The sequence below is a fragment of the Scleropages formosus genome, chromosome 7 (assembly GCF_900964775.1).
Source record: "Scleropages formosus chromosome 7, fSclFor1.1, whole genome shotgun sequence".
Taxonomy (NCBI): domain Eukaryota; kingdom Metazoa; phylum Chordata; class Actinopteri; order Osteoglossiformes; family Osteoglossidae; genus Scleropages; species Scleropages formosus.
In genome coordinates this window covers 21,518,662-21,540,491 of record NC_041812.1, presented here as the reverse complement: position 1 = coordinate 21,540,491, position 21,830 = coordinate 21,518,662, and the positions used below count along the sequence as shown (strand labels likewise).

At 39.9% G+C, this 21,830-nt stretch overlaps 1 protein-coding gene across 1 annotated transcript; it reads left to right on the top strand.

The window, feature by feature from the left end:
• The first annotated feature begins 859 nt into the window (after positions 1-859).
• Positions 860-3,988, top strand: uqcrfs1 (ubiquinol-cytochrome c reductase, Rieske iron-sulfur polypeptide 1). The gene is made up of 2 exons (XM_018738849.2): positions 860-1,135; positions 1,822-3,988. Exons 1-2 carry the CDS (start codon positions 925-927, stop codon positions 2,430-2,432), a joined length of 822 nt encoding a protein of 273 aa, XP_018594365.1. The 5' UTR covers positions 860-924; the 3' UTR covers positions 2,433-3,988.
• Positions 3,989-21,830: the final 17,842 nt, after the last annotated feature.

The following is a 21,830-nucleotide window of genomic DNA, read 5'->3' as shown; positions in this document are numbered from 1 at the left end:
AGCAACAATAAGCAAATAAAACTGCTTGAAGAATGTGTTGCATTTTTAAGATATTTCCTATAATAAAAGCACAGCAAGAAGTCTTTCACCAGCCAAGAGTGGCACGATGGATAGTGGTACACCAGGAAAAAGTGTCTGATTAGAATACAGAGCAGCATCCCATTCCTCTCGCACCAGCAATCATCATCTGTACCCTGGAAAAAGAAAATAACTCAGCGCTTCGCCTAAGAGAATACCTTTGATCACAATGTATTAGCAGCACAGACAGAGACGTTCATAGAAACACTAAAATATTTCCATTTATTTGGCTGGCCTTTCTGCGATGCATTGGATAAATCCATTTAAAGTCTGATACTAAGTATGATTTTTAGAAGTCTCAGAGCCAGTTAATTGGTTATGCCAACTTTGATGAGTTCAAAGAAATGCTAATTACTCTGATAACAGCCTAATTAAGTATGCTGCTAAGTGTCACATCCCTTTAACTGAAAATGGCAGCACAACTCCCACCTCTTTGTGGCAAGAGACTGGAGGAAGGGAACAGGAAAAGAGATCATGGTGGGAAACTAAAACTATGATGGAATTATTACAGTCACAATTTAGAGGGAGTCACGCTAAGTAAGTGTGAAGCAATTTTTTTTCTTAAAAATGTTCTAAATACTGTGTAATGGTCAGTAAATTCAGGTAAAAATGACCTTTTATTGCTAAATGCGACCATTATAAACACCTACAAAACTACAATAAAACTGTAGCGAGCCTTTAATTCCATTATTACAGAGAACGGCGTAAACGCGCATGCCCACGAATTTTAATTGCGACGTACGCCCACGCGACAGGATACACGTCATACGCACAGAACACCGCTACCGCTTCAACGGTCTGAGAAGGTCGGTGTGACCGAACGCGGATACAGTCGTTGTAAGAAGGATGATATCGTTTGGTGCGCGTGCCGGGGCTTTTTCCCCGTACTTGCAGGCGACAAATTTTGCCGTGGCAGGGCCACTGAAGCCTCTCATTCCAGCTTTTGCTGTGAAAAGTGAAAATGTACTGCTCGACCTGAAGAAACCGTTTCTGTGTCGCGAGTCTTTAAGCGGCCAGTGTCCAACGAGAGGGCCCACAGTCAGCCTCGGCCTCAGCGGTGAGTCCTCCGTTCTCTAATGCACTCTGGTGCCGTGGATTGACGCTGCGGCCTGTGGGTCTGTGATGAGACGGTCAAGGACGTCCGTGTCGCCGTTTTCTGTATAATAACCTGAAAAGGCGTTTTATTATGGTGTGCATTTACTGATTACCCGGGGAAATAAGTAGAAAGGGTATATATATTTTTAGTAAAAAAAAACGTGTAAAAGTCTTTACTGCTGCCAGCTGGCTTTTTTTTAACCTCTAGACGTGCTTTTACGAGCGCTTATTGCCTGTACTCGTGATATACTCAATGTACTGTCAATATGAAGCGTGTTTTAAAAAATAATGACTTGGTTGATTTGCATGCATTTTTTTTTTTCTGAATGCGAAAGGAAGCTTGTTTTATATCATATATATGCATAGGGCAAGTTAAGCGGCCAACTGTGACGTCATGTGTGCGCGACGTTCGATATGTAGCATATCATTAAATCATTGCCTCTTATGTTGAATGGGGGGTGGGGGATTTGCTGTTTAAGTATAAGCTGATTCATTACATTTTCTGTAACTAAACTTTTTATCAAAGGAAAAGCTGCATTCCATGTTCCTACACAAGTTTTGTATTTAGCTGTGGTTATGATTACATTCTTTTGTGTTTGATTTAAAATGTAACCAGTTTTTTTTTTATTTTTTTTTTTAAATTTATAGCTCCTGGTAGCATCCGTTTTGCCCACACCGACATCAAGGTTCCAGATTTCTATGATTATCGGCGGCCTGACGTGCTTGACCCCAAGAAATCTTCTCGAGATAGTGATGAGTCAAGAAAAGCCTTCTCTTACCTGTTCACCGGTGCGACAGCTGTGATGGGTGTCTATGCTGCCAAAACTGTGGTCACTCAGTTTGTCTCCTCAATGAGTGCCTCAGCTGATGTGTTGGCCTTGTCGAAAATCGAGATCAAGCTCGACGACATCCCCGAGGGAAAGAACATGACCTTCAAGTGGAGAGGCAAGCCTCTCTTTGTCCGTCACAGAACGGCAAAGGAGATTGAAGCAGAGGCAGCAGTCAACCTTGCAGAATTGCGAGACCCACAGCATGATAAGGATAGGGTCATGAATCCAAAATGGGTCATCGTGATTGGCGTTTGCACTCATCTTGGCTGTGTTCCCATTGCAAACGCGGGTGACTATGGTGGCTACTATTGTCCTTGCCATGGTTCCCATTACGATGCATCAGGTAGAATTCGCAAAGGACCTGCACCTCTTAACCTGGAGGTACCTTATTATGAATTTGCTGATGATGGAATTGTTATTGTGGGTTAGATGAAAAAGTGTACTGTTAGATCTGTATGTGAGGTTTCTCAGATTTGTTGCTTTAACCATCTTTGTTTCCTCTGAGGTTAAAGTAAATCTGATTAATAAATTTTACTTCATCCAGAACAGCTTTGTTTATTTATTGAGCTAAATCCTAGCTGGTATTAGAGGGCAAATCTTTAAGGCCAAAAGAAATATATTACACTTGTATAAGAAAAAGGGTTGAGTGAGGTGTGTGGGCACTGAGGGATTGAAACTAGATTCCCCTTCCCCTGAAGTTTTTAACGTTTAGACTTTGAGAGCACACAATGATTATCCCCCCAACTTGATTCTTTGTATCACCAAAGAGAAGCCAAAAGTTTGAAAAGAAATACCGGGTCGTATTTGTGATTGTTTTGAGAAGAAAATCCAACACCAGTTTCTATTTGAACATTTAGTAAGCACTCATAAGGTGTTCCAGGCTCCACAATAACATACTCGATAATGTGAGAACGTGTACGGCATAACCAAACATTTTCCACTAGTTGACTGTGCAAAGAGTTGTCTGAAGTGATGGTACTCGTAAAACAGAAGTTCCCAGGAGGCCGTCATAGACGGCATTTGGAATGATTACTCAGTGGTTGCTGTAGTCTTCGTTATTATGTATGTTCAATTGTTTGTTTGGACGTTTTGTAAAAAAAAAAAAAATCAAAGAATGAGTTTTTTTGTGCTTTTACCTTATAAATGGTAATTTGACCATTTCATTGAAAAGTATTTAACAGAAGTTTAGTTTTCCTGTTACTGTCTTACACACTAGTGTTCACCAGGTATAGAATTTGTCATTCTATGATTTCAAAGTCAGATGTTATTTAAAGGCTGTACTGTATAATTTGCAGTCAAATTGAAACTGTCTCAATACATTAATTCAGTACATCCATATCAAGTAAAGAATGTATTTTCCAACTGAAAAGAACAAAGTCTTTGTTCTACCTCGGGCCCAGAAACCACTTTAGATGCGCAGTCTTTTGATGCGTAGCGCCTGTTTGTTATTATGAACCTTTTTGTGTCACTCAAATTTTTAGTAGGCTTTACTGGGGTTGGTTTGTAACTATGGGTTGCACTTAAGTTGGATGTTCGTAACTTGGAGACTACCTGTAATTTAAAAAAAAAAAAATAAAGCTTCCATCATTGTTACCATCACTACATTGTTCTTGGCATTGCTGATTGGGTTTTCCGTTTTGAACATCCATGATATGTCTATGCTGGTATTAAGAATTCTGACATCCTCACATGCTACTATATAACTCATCATTAAGAACAACAGACCTGGGCTCTTTTCTGTGATGTGTGTCAGGTGATCCTGTCACATGTGGGAGATGAAGGTGTCCTTCATTTGAAGTCACTGACTTCTTTGAGATAGTCAGATGGAAGCACCACCTGCAGTTGTAAGTGACCTGCTTGAGACATGGAGACTATAAAGATAAGGTGGGAAAGTGATGCAAGGAGGGGAAGAAGGATGGCAGTCATTTATTCACATATTGCTCTTATTTTGGTATCTCCCTAAGGGGTCTGACTGTCTACTTTTAATGCATCTCTTCTAAGGATATGCAAAAGAGATTATGAAATATCTAATGTAGAGCAGCTACATCTTAAGACTTTTCCTCAATGTTTTTGTCTTGTAAGAGCTCTGAATATTCAACTTTACTTCACTCCAAATAAATCACATTCTATTAATCCCTTTTTCTTTCTGGATAATTTCATTACAATTATTATTTTTTGGTTAACAGGATTTATTGTAATCTTTGATTATTTTTGCAAGTTCTGTGTTGATGCTTTTAATTCTGAGCACAGCTGTTTCCCTATATACTTCATTGAATTTATATTTTTGTACACTACATAACACTGGTTTAGCGTTTGCTCTTAATGGCATTTTGAGTGAAGACTATATACTTGTAGTCTAAGAATTTAAAAAGGCGCTTCAGGTTGCATCACACTTCTACTCGTATATAAATAACCTAGGAGAGTTGGGAGTGTTGTGATTGAAGTCATAACTGCTGAACAAGTTGGAATTCCGCCTTCTGCTGTAATATCCCTGATCAAGGTACTTATGCGGAATTGATACAGTAAAAATTACCCAGCTGTATAAATGTATAAATAAACCATTGTAAATAGCTTAAGGTACAAACCTAACACTGCGGGTTGATTTGGAGAAAAGTGTTAACTAAATAATTAAATAATACAAACCACTCCTTGAGTGCAGTGTCGTGCTAGTCGAGAAGCATACGGTGGAGCAAGGTACGTCCTGGACAGGACACCAGTCCATTGCAGGGCCATCACACATGCATGTACATGTGCACACTATGGACAACTTAGTCATCAGTTCACCTGGAATACATGTTAACAAGAGGGACAGGCAAACTTAACAGATGGAGCTGGATTCGGAAGCCACAGCCCAGGTGTGCCACACACTATAATTCACAACAGTTTATGTTAGGTGGTTCACTGCTGAGCATGAAACTGAAAAGTTTGGTAATTAAAAATTTATGGAAGGTCTGAAATCCTTACAGAGTCCTAGTACAGCTGACATACTGTACCTGGGCTGTCCGTACAGAAGCTCATGTATCTTAAGGTTAAACACATCCAGGCCTATTTATACTGAGCCTGCTGTGCTGTTCTTGACATTTAGCTCTTTCCCAGCTGTGGGTTGCTTGTTAGCTGCCCAGTGACACACTGCGGTGTGCAGAACAAGTGTGTTTTCGCAGACCCCGCCCTCCCGGCTGTCTGCATTCCTGTACAACTGTGTTTAAAGGTCCTTCACAAATGGCATTACCAAGCCTCTGTTAACAAATAAGAATATAAAATTTATAAGACAATTGTCTTGGCTTCCTCGTGACTTCAGCTGAAACATAGGCAGTATCAGCATGCACACAGTTACTCTAAAGGAGGTTATTATTGGTATTATTCATACTGGAACTTCTCTGCACAGGGATGAAGCAAGACTGAAATACTAGCAGTACATCTTATCAGATTCAGAGGCATTTAATTGAGTTCATTGACCTGAATAATAATAATAATATTATTATTATTATTATTATTAATAATAATAATAATAATAATAATAATAATAATAATAGTTTACATCGATACACATCCTTAAGGATATGACTGCAGAACCTCTCAAAGGTCTCAGACTGGCAACCACCACATTACGAGTCCGTGTTTTTGAAGACAGCACTACCGGCTGCCTTACCTTGCTTTGATAATCACTGAGAACCCGTAAGGAATGAATATAAATAAAAGAATAAACGCGCTTGTGTATTTTAAGCACTTTGCACAAGTTAAAGTTTGCCGAGAGTTACGTGGAACAATGGCGACGCCTGCAAATGGGAACAATGAAGCCTTTAGTAATTCTTACAATATCATATTTTAAGATCCATATTAATGTTTTATTTGCTAAAACGGCTGTTAGTTGCTCCTTTCAAATACTTATTTGTCTTCCCCTTGAGAATCCAGCCATACAGGACAATTATACAGCCCCGTGATGGGGATTGTATGAATGCACGCCTGCGCCAGCGGTGTGGACACCTGCCTGGTGGCTGAGTGCTCCTCCCGGTGGCAGTGTCATCAGATTCCCCGGGGTGTAAAAATGTAGTAAAGCCCTGATAATGCCGTCTCTTGCTCTCTGCAATTTCTGTAGGTCAGGTTCAGATGTTGCTGCCAGATAACTAGTAGTTGATGTCAGTAGTAGCGACATAGCAAGACGCCCTCCTCGGGGTTGCTCCCCCTGCACCTCCGAGGCAGAAGGCAGGCTGGAAATATCTCCTCTCCCTTATCGCTAAAATCTGTCTATTCTTGTTACCAGGCCGATACACCAGGTCCCTGTGTCACTTCTAAGGAGTATGACTCTCCTTCCAGTTTATAAAGTAAATACCAACATGCATATTTATATATTATTTTTAGGCTGTGTGCACTCCAAAACTGCACACATTTCATTTACATGCAATCTACGTGCCTAAATGACTAATTGGGAAAAAAAATAAATCCCGTACAGCAAGTTATACAGTCAGCAGTTGTCTTTTTCACGTGAAACCCGTTCAAGTATAGTATGAATACAGGAGGAACACATGCATACACGTGTATGATTACTGCAGGGTGACACGGATAGCAGCGCTGGTGCTTTGGACGTTCAAATCGGATCAGTCTGTGCGGAGTTTACGTGTTATCTGTGTGTTTCAGGGGAATTGGTGGCTCTGAATTGCCTGTCGTGTGCACATTACTGAGGGAAAGAGTGTGTAAGTGATTGCCCTGTGATGGACTGGCACACGATCCAGGGTGTACCCTGCATCATACCCTGGAAAGACCAGGACAGACTCTGAACCACCGTGACCCTGGACTAGACACGTGGTTTCTAATAATGAACAAATGGATGGATGATTACTGTCAGGAAATTGATAGTATTAGATGTTAAGTAGCTCACTGCTTTGTTTATTTAAGCGATAACAGGACTTGAAGGTATAGTCTGTTACTTTACCACAGAGGGCATGTCACGTGATTTGCTCTCCCCTAAGTAGTCATTCATCTTCACATGCCACACTCCATTAAATCAGGAATGATTTTACCAGCCATTGACTGTAAGAAATGTATTCCAATTACCATTCGATTTCCACAGATCCCTTTCAACTGGTATTGCGTAAATCAGAACACAACTGTTAGTTATAATTGCTGGTCAGATATAGATCTCTGTGTTTCATTTATGTTTGCATGAAACTCTGTGAACCAGCCTGATCCACAACCAGGGCAAAATGGGCTAGGAGGAATTCCATCTTCTTTTCTATAGTCTTCCCCTGTCTTATGATGGTAGTACATTCCTGAAAAACTCCTCATAAGGTGAATTTTCAAATTTGACATAATCACCATTCTTTTCAATGGTATTTTTTTTTTCCATTTCTCAGGCCCAAAACTGACACATCATTTATGCTAAAATCTCACCATATCTCAATGAAATGGACACAGTTACTTCAGTAATTAATCTCAGTTATTATAACAAACTATAATAGGGCAATCTCCCTTCATTTATTACTTTGTAATCTTGAATGGCTGTTTACGTACACTTTTTCAACTCTTTTGTAGCTATTAAATACCATACACTCAACAAACATTGATAAACAAAATATACATGTACACTGTATGATACTTAATGTATTAATTTAGTTCTAAAGGTAAAGCAACACTAGTATTAAAAATAAAATTAAGACTGCATCACAGACTAAGCCACAATATTCCTTTAATTATTCCACTACAAATTTTCAAAGAGTTCAGAGGACATCCCATTTATTTATGGCTTGAAGGGAACTGGAGCGATATGTCCACCTAGACAATACACCAGTCTTGTACTGGGCTGTGTTCCAACCCACCTTTGCCAAACAGACGTAATGTGCCGCATTCATGCTAGAAGTTCATGTATATCTCCACCTGACAATTCAACCTAATGGAAGTATCATTTTCAATCTGGACAAAACACCTTAAAGTAACAATATTCAGCCTTACTGAGATTTAAAATAAAATTTTTACTTTTATTCATTTATTTATTATTGGAGGTGAGAAGCGCCATGACAAGCATACTGATCTACAAAGTGCAGCCTAATCAATCCCTGTCTACATGTGTCAGAATATAATATTCTAGTCTGGGGGATAAGAATCTTTAAACCTAGCCTACCTGAGAGAGCAGCCACCTTAATATCTCTCATTTATAACTTACGTAAAAAACTGAACAAATGAAAAATGACCTTTGTGACATTTTCTTCCGTTCCCATTGCTGAAAGGTTGATCACAGAAAAATCACTGAAAAGTAAAAGATGACTAAAACAAAACAGTAGGTAGTTGTGTCTGAAAACTGCAATATTTTAGGTTACTCTTTCTGGCCAAAAACAGTTTGAAAAAAATATTAATTTATTATGCATACATGTATATTTCCATTTATTTAGCTGACAATTTTCTCTGAAGCAACTTTCAGTTTTAAGTCACTTATGATAAAATACCCTTTTATACAGCTAGGTAATTTTTACTCTATCATACCAGTGTAAGTACCTTGATCAATAGTACTACAGCAGGAGGTGGGATTCAAACTAGGGTCTTGTGACTGTAGGACAGTGGCTCTAACCACTATGCCACCTGGTACCTCATATACCTTTTACAGTATTCACTTTTTCCAGTAAAGATGCTTTACTGTATGCTCTTAGTTAAGTTGGATCTAAGCTGTGTGCCAATGTAATATACCAGTTGTATGTATATTCTATCAATATAATGCACAATGTTTCGAATAAGGTCAAAATATATAAAAAAAAAGATTAGATTTTTTTCGGAATATTTCTGTGCTGGGGGTGCAGTGGCACAGCGGGTTTGGCTGGGGCCTGCTCTCTGGTGGGTCTGGGGTTCGAGTTCTGCTTGGGGTGCCCTGTGACAGACTGGCATCCGGTCCTGGGTGTGTCCCCTCCCCCTCCAGCCCTTTGCCCTGTGTTGCCGGGCTAGACTCCAGCTTGCCACGACCCCACTTGGTACAAGCGGTTTCAGACAATGTGTGTGTGTGTTTCTATGCTTTCCAGCCAACCCAGTTTTCAAAGGAAATATCCAGCTGGAAGCTACAGAATTTAAGAATGCATTCTAATTGTGTTGCCTTTTTGCCTATGATATTTTAATGCCTTTCTCTTACGGGAAAGGCATCTGGGTGCAGTAAAACAGTTTTCTCATTCAAAATCTTAGACAATAAAGGGCTTAGGACCCAGAATAAGCATAGTTCTAGATTTAAAAGGATATTGAGTGTTGAATCCCTATTGACAATGTAAATTATTCCAATGGTAGGAGTAATCTGTGTCTAGTAAAATAAACCACAGAAATAAATGTCCCCTTTATAAGACAATAATTTACTGCAATGCACTACCATAGTCAAATGTTTTCTCCCAGATTTAATAAATCAATTACATGCAGAAAATCTTTGCAGCACATCATACTGGTATTGTTCTTGCAATAACTATAATAACTGGGAGTAGTTATGTAACTCCCCACCCTCAAGTACAGTTAGCACAGTATGATTCACCAAAGGAGCTTAAGGCTAACATTGCTCTTTACTATCTTCGTTTTTTTTTTTTTTTTTTTTTTTTTGCCTGATTGTTTTAAAAGTCAAGCTGACTTGCGGCAAAATGCATTTCAACAGCAAGTTTAAAAAGTCAAAAACCAAGAACATAAAAGACCAGTAAGGAAAAAAAAGGCAAAGCATGCCAAACCAAGGCTAACATCTTGGACATTGCATTTCCATCCATTTATCAAGGTTACTGATAAATGGTGGCAAGTTGAATGATGAGTCAAAGTGCTTCAGGATCTTGTTCAGTGTATTATGTTTGAGATGATGCCGTGACAGGAATGCATGTGACCCAGAACCACAAAGTTTTACCCTTTAATATATGTTACATGTTTTTCCTTCCTGTTACACTGCCACCGGGAGGAGCACTCAGCCACCAGTTCCATCCCTCCACTATGAACTTGTTTGTTCAGATTATGGTTTTTCTGGATCACATGTCAGTTATTATACTGTACAGAGCCATATCACATGTTACCTTAACATTAACATTCTTGACACAGTCATGTCAGTCTCATTTTGCTACATTGACTAGGTTATACTTCCTTCAGATAAGTTATACAGCTAAATTAAGTAGATTTTTATGTAGGCAAGATACAGACAAACTGGTTCATGCTTTTGTTTTGAGTACGTTGAAGTACTGTAACTCTCTCTCTCTACAGAAGGCTACTACACTAATGCTACAAGAACTAGGAAGTACAAAAAAAAAAAGTTTCTTAAATAGCTGCTTTGGCTTCCAGTGAAGTTTAGAATAGATTATAAAATCTTACTATTGAATAAATGAATGAATGAATGAGCTCCATTGCCAAGTATGTTTACACATACAAGGAGTTCGTCTTGGTGACAGGAACTTCCACAGCACAGACAGAATGACAGTGACAAGACACAGATAATAAAAGCAGAGTGGGCTAATAAATAACTATATATATATATATATATATATATATATAATATAAAGTACACAATATACAAAATAGACACTATACATTATATGTTTGTACATGTATGTTATATACAATGCAAGGGAAAGTAAATAGATATGATGTGAAAAATAAATATAAATAGCGTTGTTTATTCCACCAGTTTACTCCCTAGGGGGCATTTAGCTGTTCATGAGGTAGATGGCCTGAGGAAAAAAACTTTTTTGATGTATGAGGTAGTAAATGGCACTGCTCCAGCTTACCTTTTTGAGAGTATTGATTCTTATGTTTCAGAACATTGTCTTCGTTTGTTTCATGCAAGGTACCTTAAAGTACCTGTATTTAATAAGATCTTAGTACGAGAGTTTGCCTTTAGCTATAGAGTGCCTAAACTTTGGATTAGTCTGCTAGTTACTGTCAGGAACACCCCATCTGTCTCAGCCTTTAAATCCAGGCTTAAGACTTATCTGTTCACGCTAATGTATCCATGACTGATACAATTCCTGTTTGCTGTGTTGTTTTTTTCAGTATAAAATGCTTTAATCTCATTATGACATCAGTCATTATCCCTTTCTTTCTTGTTGAGCATTGTGATCCCATGGCAAGACCTCAGGAGGCTGGCCCTGATGCCAGCGCTGTTGATTGGAATCTGATGACTGCATGCCATGGTGGTTGAGACGTACCTATGCAAACTAGGACAACATTTTATTAGCATCTAACTGTGATGTTATAAATAGCTGTAAATTGACTTAAAAGTCTTTTTTAATCTAGAATGCCCAGGAGCAGAGGGCAGCAACTGGCACTTGGACCCCCAGAGGTCTTTTTTTCTCCCTTGACTTTTTGTTGGGAGTTTTTTTTTTTGTTTGTTTCTTTCCTCCGTAGCCAGTTGGCTTACTTACAGCTTTAATAATTGCATAGTTATTGTAGTATTTTAATGTATAGCCAAGCTTTTATTTGTAGTATGCCTCAGATCTTTTGTTCAGTGCTTTGTGTAACTGTGTGAGAAAAGCACTCAATAAAAATAAATGGAATTGAATTCAGCAGTGCGGTGTATTGCAAATATATATTGAATTTATGATATCCATGATTAATTTGCATTATTTTACCTGATCCTGAATGAACTTATGAATATACACAAATTCACAGGTTTATACTCACATACCACTGTATCTACAGAAGTTCTCACAGCTTTTATGTTCGGGAAAGACTATTGCCTGAATGGAATATTCTAAAGGAAGCAGTTGGGGTAAAGGGGGTTGGAAAGGGTTATGATTTTCTGACAGATTTTCATCAGGTTTGTTCATTTGTGCAGGTTTTCCAAAGTGCATATCCAGTGACCCCAGTAACACCACTGAGGGCAACCCATGGCCAGGTAGTATAATGCTTGTGAGCATCCCCCTCCAGGGAACGTGTGGATCCTTTCCAAGTTCGGTAAATAAGGACAGAGGGAGGGAGGAATCAAAGGAAATGAAGCCTTGCAATTCGTCACACATTATGCCTGTACAAAAGGGAAATATGAGGGCAACAGCGTTTTTAATCTTTTCCCAGTTTCACTGGAATTAATCTTCTCTTTTTGCTAATCATATGCATGTATCGAACTAAATAAAATGTCTTGAGTAGCTGGAAGAAGACGGAGAACCACACTTTTCTCCTGTAGACATAACTGAATATATCCGCTCTGGTTTCAATTTACATAATTCGTGCCAGAGTTACTCATGTTAAAATCGTTCTGAAGATCTGGATGTCTGAAAATCAAATTTTAAAATGATTTATGGACAAACATTCATATTTTATTGTCCAATAACAAATTTGTTGGAAACACACACGCATGCAACTAAATGTAAACTGGACTAAAGTATATTCCATAACTTTGTTGAAAAAACATACACATGTTCAACAGAATTGGTCACAAATGACATTGTGTAAAACGGCCATTTTAAATGCATTATGTTATTTGATACTGAACTGTAATTTAATACTTTCATTGTTACCAAAAGTAAAATAAAATAGAAACTGTGTTATTAAGAAAAAAAAAAAAAACGAAGACTATCTCCTTTGGCAGCCAGTGAGGGGTGCTGGTATGTGGTAAGTGCTGGTATGTGGCATGCTGATCCATGGAGGTGGAGGAGTTTTTAATCTTTTCTTCTCGTTTTTGTCCTTATGTTTGGTTCCTGCTTCTAACAAAATCTGCTGGCAAAACATGCGGATGTAATCCATATGCCATTTAAGCTTTGCTCACTGCATCCAGGTGTCTACCCAGTTAACCTAAGACATACAGTTCCACATTTACTGAAGAACGGTGGTGTCATTCCCACATTTGTACCAAGCAACACAGAGGTTCTGTGAATCATCCCACAGCTCAGAGCAAATGGAAGCTGCAAACAAAATATCAGGGTCATGAATTGATGAAAATGCAGTGGATGTGGAGTGGATGAAGGAGGAACTTCATCAGCACAGTTGTGTTTATGCCATGCTTGTAGTGTTGGAATCGCAGACACTGAGACTTTCGAAGGCGGTGTGGGCAGTGTGACTGTCACGTAATACAACCTGTGATTAACACTGTTTTTGTTTGAGACAATAAGCAAATGGGCCAAAGATGGAGAAAATTAGGGGAACAGAAAGAAATCAGCCGTTTCATCCTGGGTGTTACTGTTTTGAGAAGAAATGCCCAAGAGAATACACTTCATACTGAATATTGTAAATTAGACATTATACAGAGTGCTTATGCTGGCACAAGAGTGGAGCCTGGTTTCAAAAAACATAATATAATGCAAAATTAAATGCAGCTAAAATGATTTATTATTGCATAAATTATTTATAAATGTTGCTCGCAAAAAAAAAAAAAAATCTGTTTCCAGCATAATTGATTGTGTTTTCATTCTAAGTTAATGTAAGCTTTCAGTATTTCTTATTATTAATATTAACAATAGAGCAGGCTGATAAATATCAACCTAAACCATGCTTTGTCAAACTAACAAAAATGTCATGTCTATTATACATGTTGTGATAATAACTATTAAACAACCAAAAAGAAACAATCAATACATTTAGCATAATTCCGAAAAATTTAATTTAAAAGAAAAGCCATAAAAAATGTTTATAAAGGTCAACAAGCAGCTTATTTTATTTTACTCAAGGCCACCCATCCACCAGCCTCCCCACATCCTCTGTCTCTTGCGTGCATTTTCTGCTTTATACCCGGAGCATCATCTATCATCGCTCCATCTTCTGAGCTCTGAAAACATCAGCCAGAAACTCGAGGCTCTCTGATTATCCTTGTGGCAAAGAAGATGAAGCCCCAGTAAGAATTGGATTTGTGAGGGATAGTCCAGTAAGCTATGATTCAGCACTTGGTACTGAACAACTGGCTCCTACCTGTATTACCACAGGCTTTGTGCTTTCAGGAAAAAAAAAAACAAAAAAAAACAAAAGTTCTACATTCCCAAGGTTTGACACAGGCAAAACCTCAGATACGCATAACAGAAATAAACATTACTGATGTGAATATACTTTGACATTTACACTTATCCTTGCATCCTTATTCTCCTCAACATTCAGCCTGTAGTCTATCAATGCACTCAGCCTATTTACTACAGGTGAACATTCAATCTGTTTTCCCCAAAGAAAAAAAATTCCATTGTGTGTTACGTACAGTAATAAGTATAAAGCAGAAAAGGACCAAAGAAAATGAAAATACAAAGAAGAAAGTGCTGATTGAGCTTGTATTACAGTATTTACCTATGACAGGTCTGGCAATATTTATTTTCTTTTAGAACAAATTTAAATTATGGACACCTTTAATGCAGGGGGAAACATTTATATATATATTAAACACAGTGACTAGTAGACCATCACAAAATTAGCTTAGTTACACATTTATTATGCAAATATGTTGTTAATTTACAATGAAAATAATAAGCAAAACAATTATTCATTACTTGCATGATTATAAAACTGAAATAGTGTCAGTATTATATTTCACTATACTGCATTTAATTCAGCTTATACACAATTAACATGAATGGCAATATGTTCATTACTAGTGTCCTGTGTCCTAATGTGTACCGAAAGCTGCTTTACACCTTCCAGTCTTTTTGAGTCTTTTGTGATTTTAATTTTTCTCCCCTCTCTAACATTAGCGATAGAGCACAAACATCTCTCTGAGGCTGATTCAACCTGTCCCATTTGTCAAGTGTATTGGCTCTGTCAGCTTTTTCTAATTGGTGCCTGGAGCAGTGGGGAATTCTGACAGCCATTCAGAAAGAAGTCTGTTCATTGTGGTGTTTTATGAAAGTGTACGTGTGATAAATGATGTACAGGTAAACATGCTCCACAGACAAAACCCTGTGTTGTCACACTGATCTGTGATGCCCGCACGTTGGTTTACTTTGCCTGAAATTCTGGCATTACCTTTCAGTGCCAGGGCATTTAAGCACATTTAAATTTCTGTATGTGTCTACTCTCTCTCTCTGATGCAATTGTGAAGGTCTAGAATTAAAAACAGCAGAGTAATGCAACTTATTGCACACAGGGATTGCTCAGTGCAAAGGACAGTAGAACATCTCCCCTGCATTTGTGATTTTGAAATTAGCTACCTGTACAGGTAACATGCTCTTTCATACACACACCCACATTAATCAATCTCTCCACTTTGTGGACTATACACCCCCTTTTCTTTTTAAAGAAAATATTTAAAACTAAATTTGTACCGAAAGAAAGCGCCTGGACCGAAACAGACGTATCACACTGCAAGGCTAAGTTATTGTATTATATTTTTAATGTAGCAAAATGTATTGTACAGTAATTTATTACAGCAAATAACTGGCAATAATGGTAGGTAACATAATCCCAATTTAAAATTTTTGTCCTCTGTTACCTCTGCTACTTGTTTTTTTGCTTTATGGCATTGCAGTGACATAATACAAAATAATGACAACGTCAGAAATAACATGTTAGTGTTTAATTATAAGTAATAAAGATAATTCCAGCACACCTTTTTTTTCTAAAACCTTGCTGATTTAAATACAGCGGCTGCAGCTGTACAACACGTCAAACACAGCAGCCTCATGCAGTGGACTAAAACAGCCTTATTACTGTGCGTTATATAAAGGCACACATTGCTGCAGAGAAGCTTCCTGCTGCATCCTCTCTGCCTCGTTCGATTACAGATGCGTGTAGCAATCCTACCTGACATCCCAGAAATCGAGTTATTCTGCAGTGAGCTGGAAGTAAACAGAGCCCCTGCCCCTCCTGGGAGATAGACGTAGACAGTGAGGGGCACGAATGAAGACACTCTTTAATTTTGTATCACAGGCAGCTACTCGTATCACCTTGATTTCTGTGTTGGGATTTTCCAAAACAAATTTACATTTTTTCTTATAATTCAGTAGAATAGAAACCTGTGGGAGGACGCTCAACACTTGCAGGCAAAACTACCTTTAACTAATGAAATCTTTCAGAATATGTAAATTTTAAATGTATGAAAAGTAGGACATACTGTAGGCTTAATAACTACTATCACAGGCAATTGAATTCTCCATAAAATTATATCATGACCTCATAACAAAAAATACATGATTAAGAATATCCTAGAGGTCTTGTCTATCTTTGTTTTGAATAAAATTATGAAGTACCTATTTTGTATCCTGTTAAAGAGAAGTATGATGGCTGAATCCACAAATATAGTATTTTAAGGTAAAGCGCTCATATGATCCTTACCTTTAAAGTATATTACAGTAAGGCCATCCAGGTATGAACTGCACTCCCATGCATTTGTTCAGTTGCATACTGCAGCACATGACTGGAAAGCATGTACTGGCTCAGCACTTCAGAGGAATCAAAACCTCGTGGCTGCTTGCCCCCCTAGGCAAGGGAATGCACATGTGTATGATGGTTGCAATTCTAATTTCACTGACCCCAGAAAGGACATTATGACACATAAGGGCTTGGAACAGAACTACACCTGGAACACCACTAAGCCTGTCATCACTATGGGTGTCAAAACAAGACATCATGGATTAATGTTCTGAAATTATTTTGTCGCATTTTTGGTTATCCTAGTATCTTTCCAGATGCCAAGTCTAAGCACCTTATCTCACTGCATCCTGCAAAGCTAATCCTGTGAATAAAGATGAAAGGAATAAAATCCAAAAAATGACCCATATATACAGCTGCCTGCTGCTGAACCCGCCTTTCCTAATGTTGGTATTAATACCTGTGAGTCATATATGTATTTAAGAAAAACATATGTATGCCACACAGACGTATATATTAAATATATTGATGAGGAAAACCATATAATTTGAATAGCAAAGCCTGAAATATATGTCTGCAAAAAGAAATGTATAGCACACTGCAGTCTAGATATATCACTTCCATGAATTACACTTATTTTTATGGTACATGTATTTCAGGCTTTCCTGTTCAAGAGTTATATATCTTTTCTGTTCTAATCAATCAGGAACCATCTTTTCAAGTGAAAAAGTTTCAGCTTCTACCATTTTCTCTCCCACATACTATGTTAAAATATAGGGGATGGCTTTCCCGATTAAGTGCAGGTGTGATGCTTGTACACCTGATTCTACTGCTCCTGATTTGGCTGCCAAAAATACACTTAAGGCATAGCTAAACTTCAGTGAGGACACAAAACAAAACCTGTTTTAAATATCCTTCGTAAATAATGCAGAATAATTTATTTCACAAGGCTTCTAGCAGACAGCTACCAACTTCTCTCCCACCTGCTGTGTTAAAATAGAGCTGATGATTTGCTGATTATGTGCAGGTGTGGAGCACACCTGATTCAACTGCTGCCAAGGAGACACTGATATCATTTTAATATATGACATGTTACAAATTCAGCAAAGAGTCCACCTCTCTTCTTAGTATATTTTATATTTATTCATTTAACTAATGCTTTTCTCCAAAGCTCATGACTATAGGTTATGGTAGAGATGTAGACCAATCGGTAAATAGAGAGCTTTGCCTTATGGCTCAGCCCTTCACCACTACAGTCCCGTACAGCAACCACATTACTGCTGCCGCTGCTCTCAGTCTGCCACCAATCTCATGCTCCCTTCCCCCCTCACTTGTGAATAAAACCCCAAGATACTTAAACTCCTCCACCTGGGGCAAATTCTCTCCCCTTACCTGGTGGGGACATGCCATCCTTTTCCGTAACAGAACCATGGACTCAGCCTTGGAGGTGCTGATCCTCATACCAACCACTTCACACTCGGCTGCAAACTGTTCCAGTGTGTGCTGGAGGCATCCATGTGACAGTCCCAAGAGGACAACATCATCTGCAAAAAGCAGATATATCACCTTCCGACCCCTACATAGAATGCCCTCCTGACCTTAGATGCGCCTTGATATCCTGTCCATGAAAACTACAAAGAGGAGTGGGGACAAGGCACAACCTTAGTGGAGTCCAACTCCCAGATTGAATGGGCTTGACTTAATGTTGAGTATGTGGCCACAGCTCTTGCTCCATGTGTACAGAGACCGAATGACCTACAGTATTGGCCCTGGCTCCCCATACTCCTGAAGCACCTCCCACAGAATTTTTTGGGGAACATTGTCGCAGGCCTTCTCCAAGTCCACAAAACACATGTAGACTGGATTAGTGAACTTCCATGCCCCCTCAATTATCTGTGAGAGGATAAAAAGCTGGTCCGCTATTCCACGGCCAAGACGGGATCCATGTTGTTCCTCTTCAATCTGAGGTTCAACTATCGGCCAGAGCCTCCTTTCCAACACCCTGGCATAGACTTTCCCAGGGAGGCTGAGAAGTGTGATCCCCCATAGTTGGCATGCACTCTCCGGTCCCCTTTCTTAAAGATAGGGACTCCAGTTTGCCAGTCCAAAGGCACTGTCCCCAAGGTCCATGTAACATTGCACAGGCATCTCAGCAATGACAGCCCCAGAACATCCAGGTCCTTACGCAGTTCAGGGCAAATCTCATCCATCCCCGGTGCTTTGCCACTGTGGAGCTTTCCATCTACCTCAGTGACTTCCACCAGGGACATTGACCCTGATGCCCTGGAAGCCTCTGGCCCTGAATCCTGTAAGGGAGGCATATCTCTCGGGTTTAAGAGTTCCTCAAAGTGCTCCTTCCACCTCCTGACAATGTCCTCATCTGAGGTCACTGTTTCTCCCCCTTTGCTGAGCACAGCTTGAGCGAAGCTCCCCTGACCCCTCCTGAGCTGCCGGATGGTTCTGCAGAAGCTCTTTGAGGCTGGGTGAAAGTTATTTACATTTACATTTACATTTATTCATTTAGCAGACGCTTTTGTCCAAAGCGATGTATACCTCAGCAAAAGTACAATTTATGCATTACATTGAGAGAAGGAGACACAGCTGCAGACGTGAAAGTCTCAAGCAAACCTAATTTGTTCCCTACCACTTGCTTCACCAAGGTTCGTCGTTCAAGTAGGTGCATAAGACACAGACAAATCCCAATACCCACACCAATGTTTTTTTTTTAAATTTTTTTTCTTTATTAGATATTATAAGATACACAAATGAGCAGTACAATACCAGAGTAATGGCTGAATAAAGGTTGTATCTGGGAATGCTTCTGGAGTTACGATGCGTGAATGGTTACGCACGCCATAGATGATCTGAAGAGATCTTGGGCAAAGTGGATCTGGAAAAGGTGGGTTTTCAGACCCTTCTTGAAAACAGACAGAGTTTCCACAGTTCTGAGTGACAGGGGAAGGTCATTCCACCACAACGGACCCAGAACCGAGAACCTCCGAGCTTTGCCTTTTGTGCGTAGGACCACCAAGCGAGCAGAAGTAGATGAGCGAAGGGGCGTGGCTGGGGTGTACCGGTTGATCAAGTCCTGTATATAGTTGGGAGCAGTTCTATTGATGCATTTGTACACAATGACCAGGATTTTGAATTTGATACGGGCAGCTATAGGAAGCCAGTGCAGAAAGATGAGTAGAGGAGATACATGGGAGCTCTTTGGCAAATTAAACACAACTCGTGCAGCAGCATTCTATAGAAGCTGCAGAGGTTTGACGGCATTTGCAGGAAGGCCACACAGAAGAGAGTTGCAGCAGTCCAGACGGGAAGTGACCATGGCCTGGACAAGTAGTTGGGCGGAGTCAGTAGTGAGGTAGGGATTGATCCTACGAATAATATGCAGAATGTATCTACAGGATTGGGTTGTGGCTTCGATATGTTGAGAGAATGACAGACTCGCATCAGTCGTAACTCCCAGACTCTTAGCAAAGGAGCTAGGCGAAATGAGTGAGTTGTCCAGTTTGATCGAGAGGTCATGACAAGAGGACAGGCCAGCTGGGAGGTAAAGAATCTCTGTTTTGGAGAGGTTTAGTTGGAGGTGGTGATCATACATCCATGAAGAGATGTCCGACAGTTATTTTCCATAGCTTCTTCAAATCCTCCCATGCTCCAGATTTTGCTTCTGCAACCGCAGCCGCTGCCGCCTTTTTTGCCTGCCGGTACCTATCTGCTGAGTCAGGAGTCCCCAGAGCCAACCGGGCCCTAAAGGCCTCCTTCTTCAGCTTGACAGCTTCCCTCACCACTGGTGTCCACTGGGCAGGTTCTTAGGTTACCGCCGTGACTGGCACCAACAAGGTTTTGGCCACAGCTGCGCCTCACTGCTTCCAAAATGGAGGTTTTGAACAGGGTCCATTCAGACTCCATGTCCCCTACCTCCTTTGGGACATAGGAGAAGTTCTCATGGAGGTGGGTCTTAAAATCATTCCAGACAGGGTCCTCAGACAGTTGTGCTCAGCATACCCTGACTATGCGCTTGGGTTTACTGGGTCTGTCCGCCAGTTTTTCCCACCATCTGATCCAACTCACCACCAGATGGTGATTGTTTGACAGCTCAGCACCTCTCTTCACCCGAGTGTCCAGAACATGTGGCTTCAGGTCAGACAAAACAACTACTAAGTCAATCATTGACCTTTGGCCTAAGGTGCTCTGGTACCAAGTACACTTATAAGCATCCTTGTCTTCGAACATGGTGTTTGTTATGGACAAACTATGGCTACCACAGAAGTCCAATAATATTTCACCATTTGGGTTTAGATTGGGCAAACCATTCTTCCCAATCACCCCACTCCAGATTTTCTTGTCATTGCCAACGTGAGCGTTGAAGTCCCCCAGCAGGACTATGGAGTCTGTAGGTGGGGCCCTGCCAAGAACTCCACCCACTCTCTCCAGCATGGTTGAATACTCTGAACTGCTGTTTGGTAAATAAGCATACGCAACAGTCAGAGTTTTCCTGTCTGCAACCTTAAGTCGCATTGTGAGCATCCCCACACCTGCCTGAAACCTCTCACCCTGTGTAACTCCTGAGTAGGAGGTAGACCGCCCCATCAAAGAGCCCACACTGTGAGTGGAGGTGAGCCCAACTATATCTAGTTGGTATCTCTCAACCTTTTGCATCAGTTGATCCTGGACAGCTTAGTTACATATTCACCTCACCTATTGTAATGAACTCTGAGTAATGACCAAAAGAACAAGATCACAGATACAAGCAGCCGAAATGAGTTTTCTCTGCAGGCTGGTGGGACTCACTTTTCATGACAGGGTGAGGAGTTCAGCCATCCAGGAGGAACTCAGAGTAGAGCTGCTTCTCCTCTGCATTAAGGGGAGCCAGTTGAGGTGGTTTGGGCATCTGGTAAGGATGCCTCCTGGGCACCTTCCTTTTGAGGTATACCAGGCACAGCTAACTGGGATGAGACCCTAAGGTCAGCCCAGGACCCGCTGGAGAGATTGTATCTCCCAGTTATCCTGGGAGGAGCTGAGGATCCCCTGAGTTGAGCCAGAAGAAGTTGTGAGGCACAGGGACACCTGGGCTTTTCTGCTCTCCCTATTACCACTGCAACCCTAAGCAGCTGGATTTTTTCTAAAGCAACTTAGAGTATTAAAGTTATTTACACTGCTGAGTAATTTTACTGGAGCAATTTAGAGTAAGCACCTTGTTAAAAGTTACTACAGTCAGAGACAGAACCTCTACCCTTGGAGTCCAAAGGTAGTAGCTCTAACCACTACACTAGCAGCTGTCCCTGGTTATGCTTACTCTTGTATTTTGTAACTTTACAATATAATGTCTTTAAAAAAATTATCACATTAGCTCCTGAACTTACACAGACAATTAAGTTGTGCTTGTTTTGTTTGTCATACCAAAATTGCCTTTACTCCATACACTTCTTCAGTCAATAAAAGCTTAATACCCCATATCGCCCTTGATTTATTTGCAAGTTAGGTTCGATAAAAAAAACTATGGGTATATCTATAAATACACTGTCTGCCTTTTTCTTTTAATGTTTTTATTTGTCTGAGAAAACAATACACCATATACTTACTGAAAAGGAAACTATTCTCCCCACAAATTTT

Bases quoted from the DNA above. Each gene is read 5' to 3' on its own strand.
- uqcrfs1 (XM_018738849.2), top strand. From the start codon at position 925: ATGATATCGTTTGGTGCGCGTGCCGGGGCTTTTTCCCCGTACTTGCAG. The intron at 1,136-1,821 runs GTGAGTCCTCCG...TTAAATTTATAG, and splicing joins AGTCAGCCTCGGCCTCAGCG to CTCCTGGTAGCATCCGTTTT.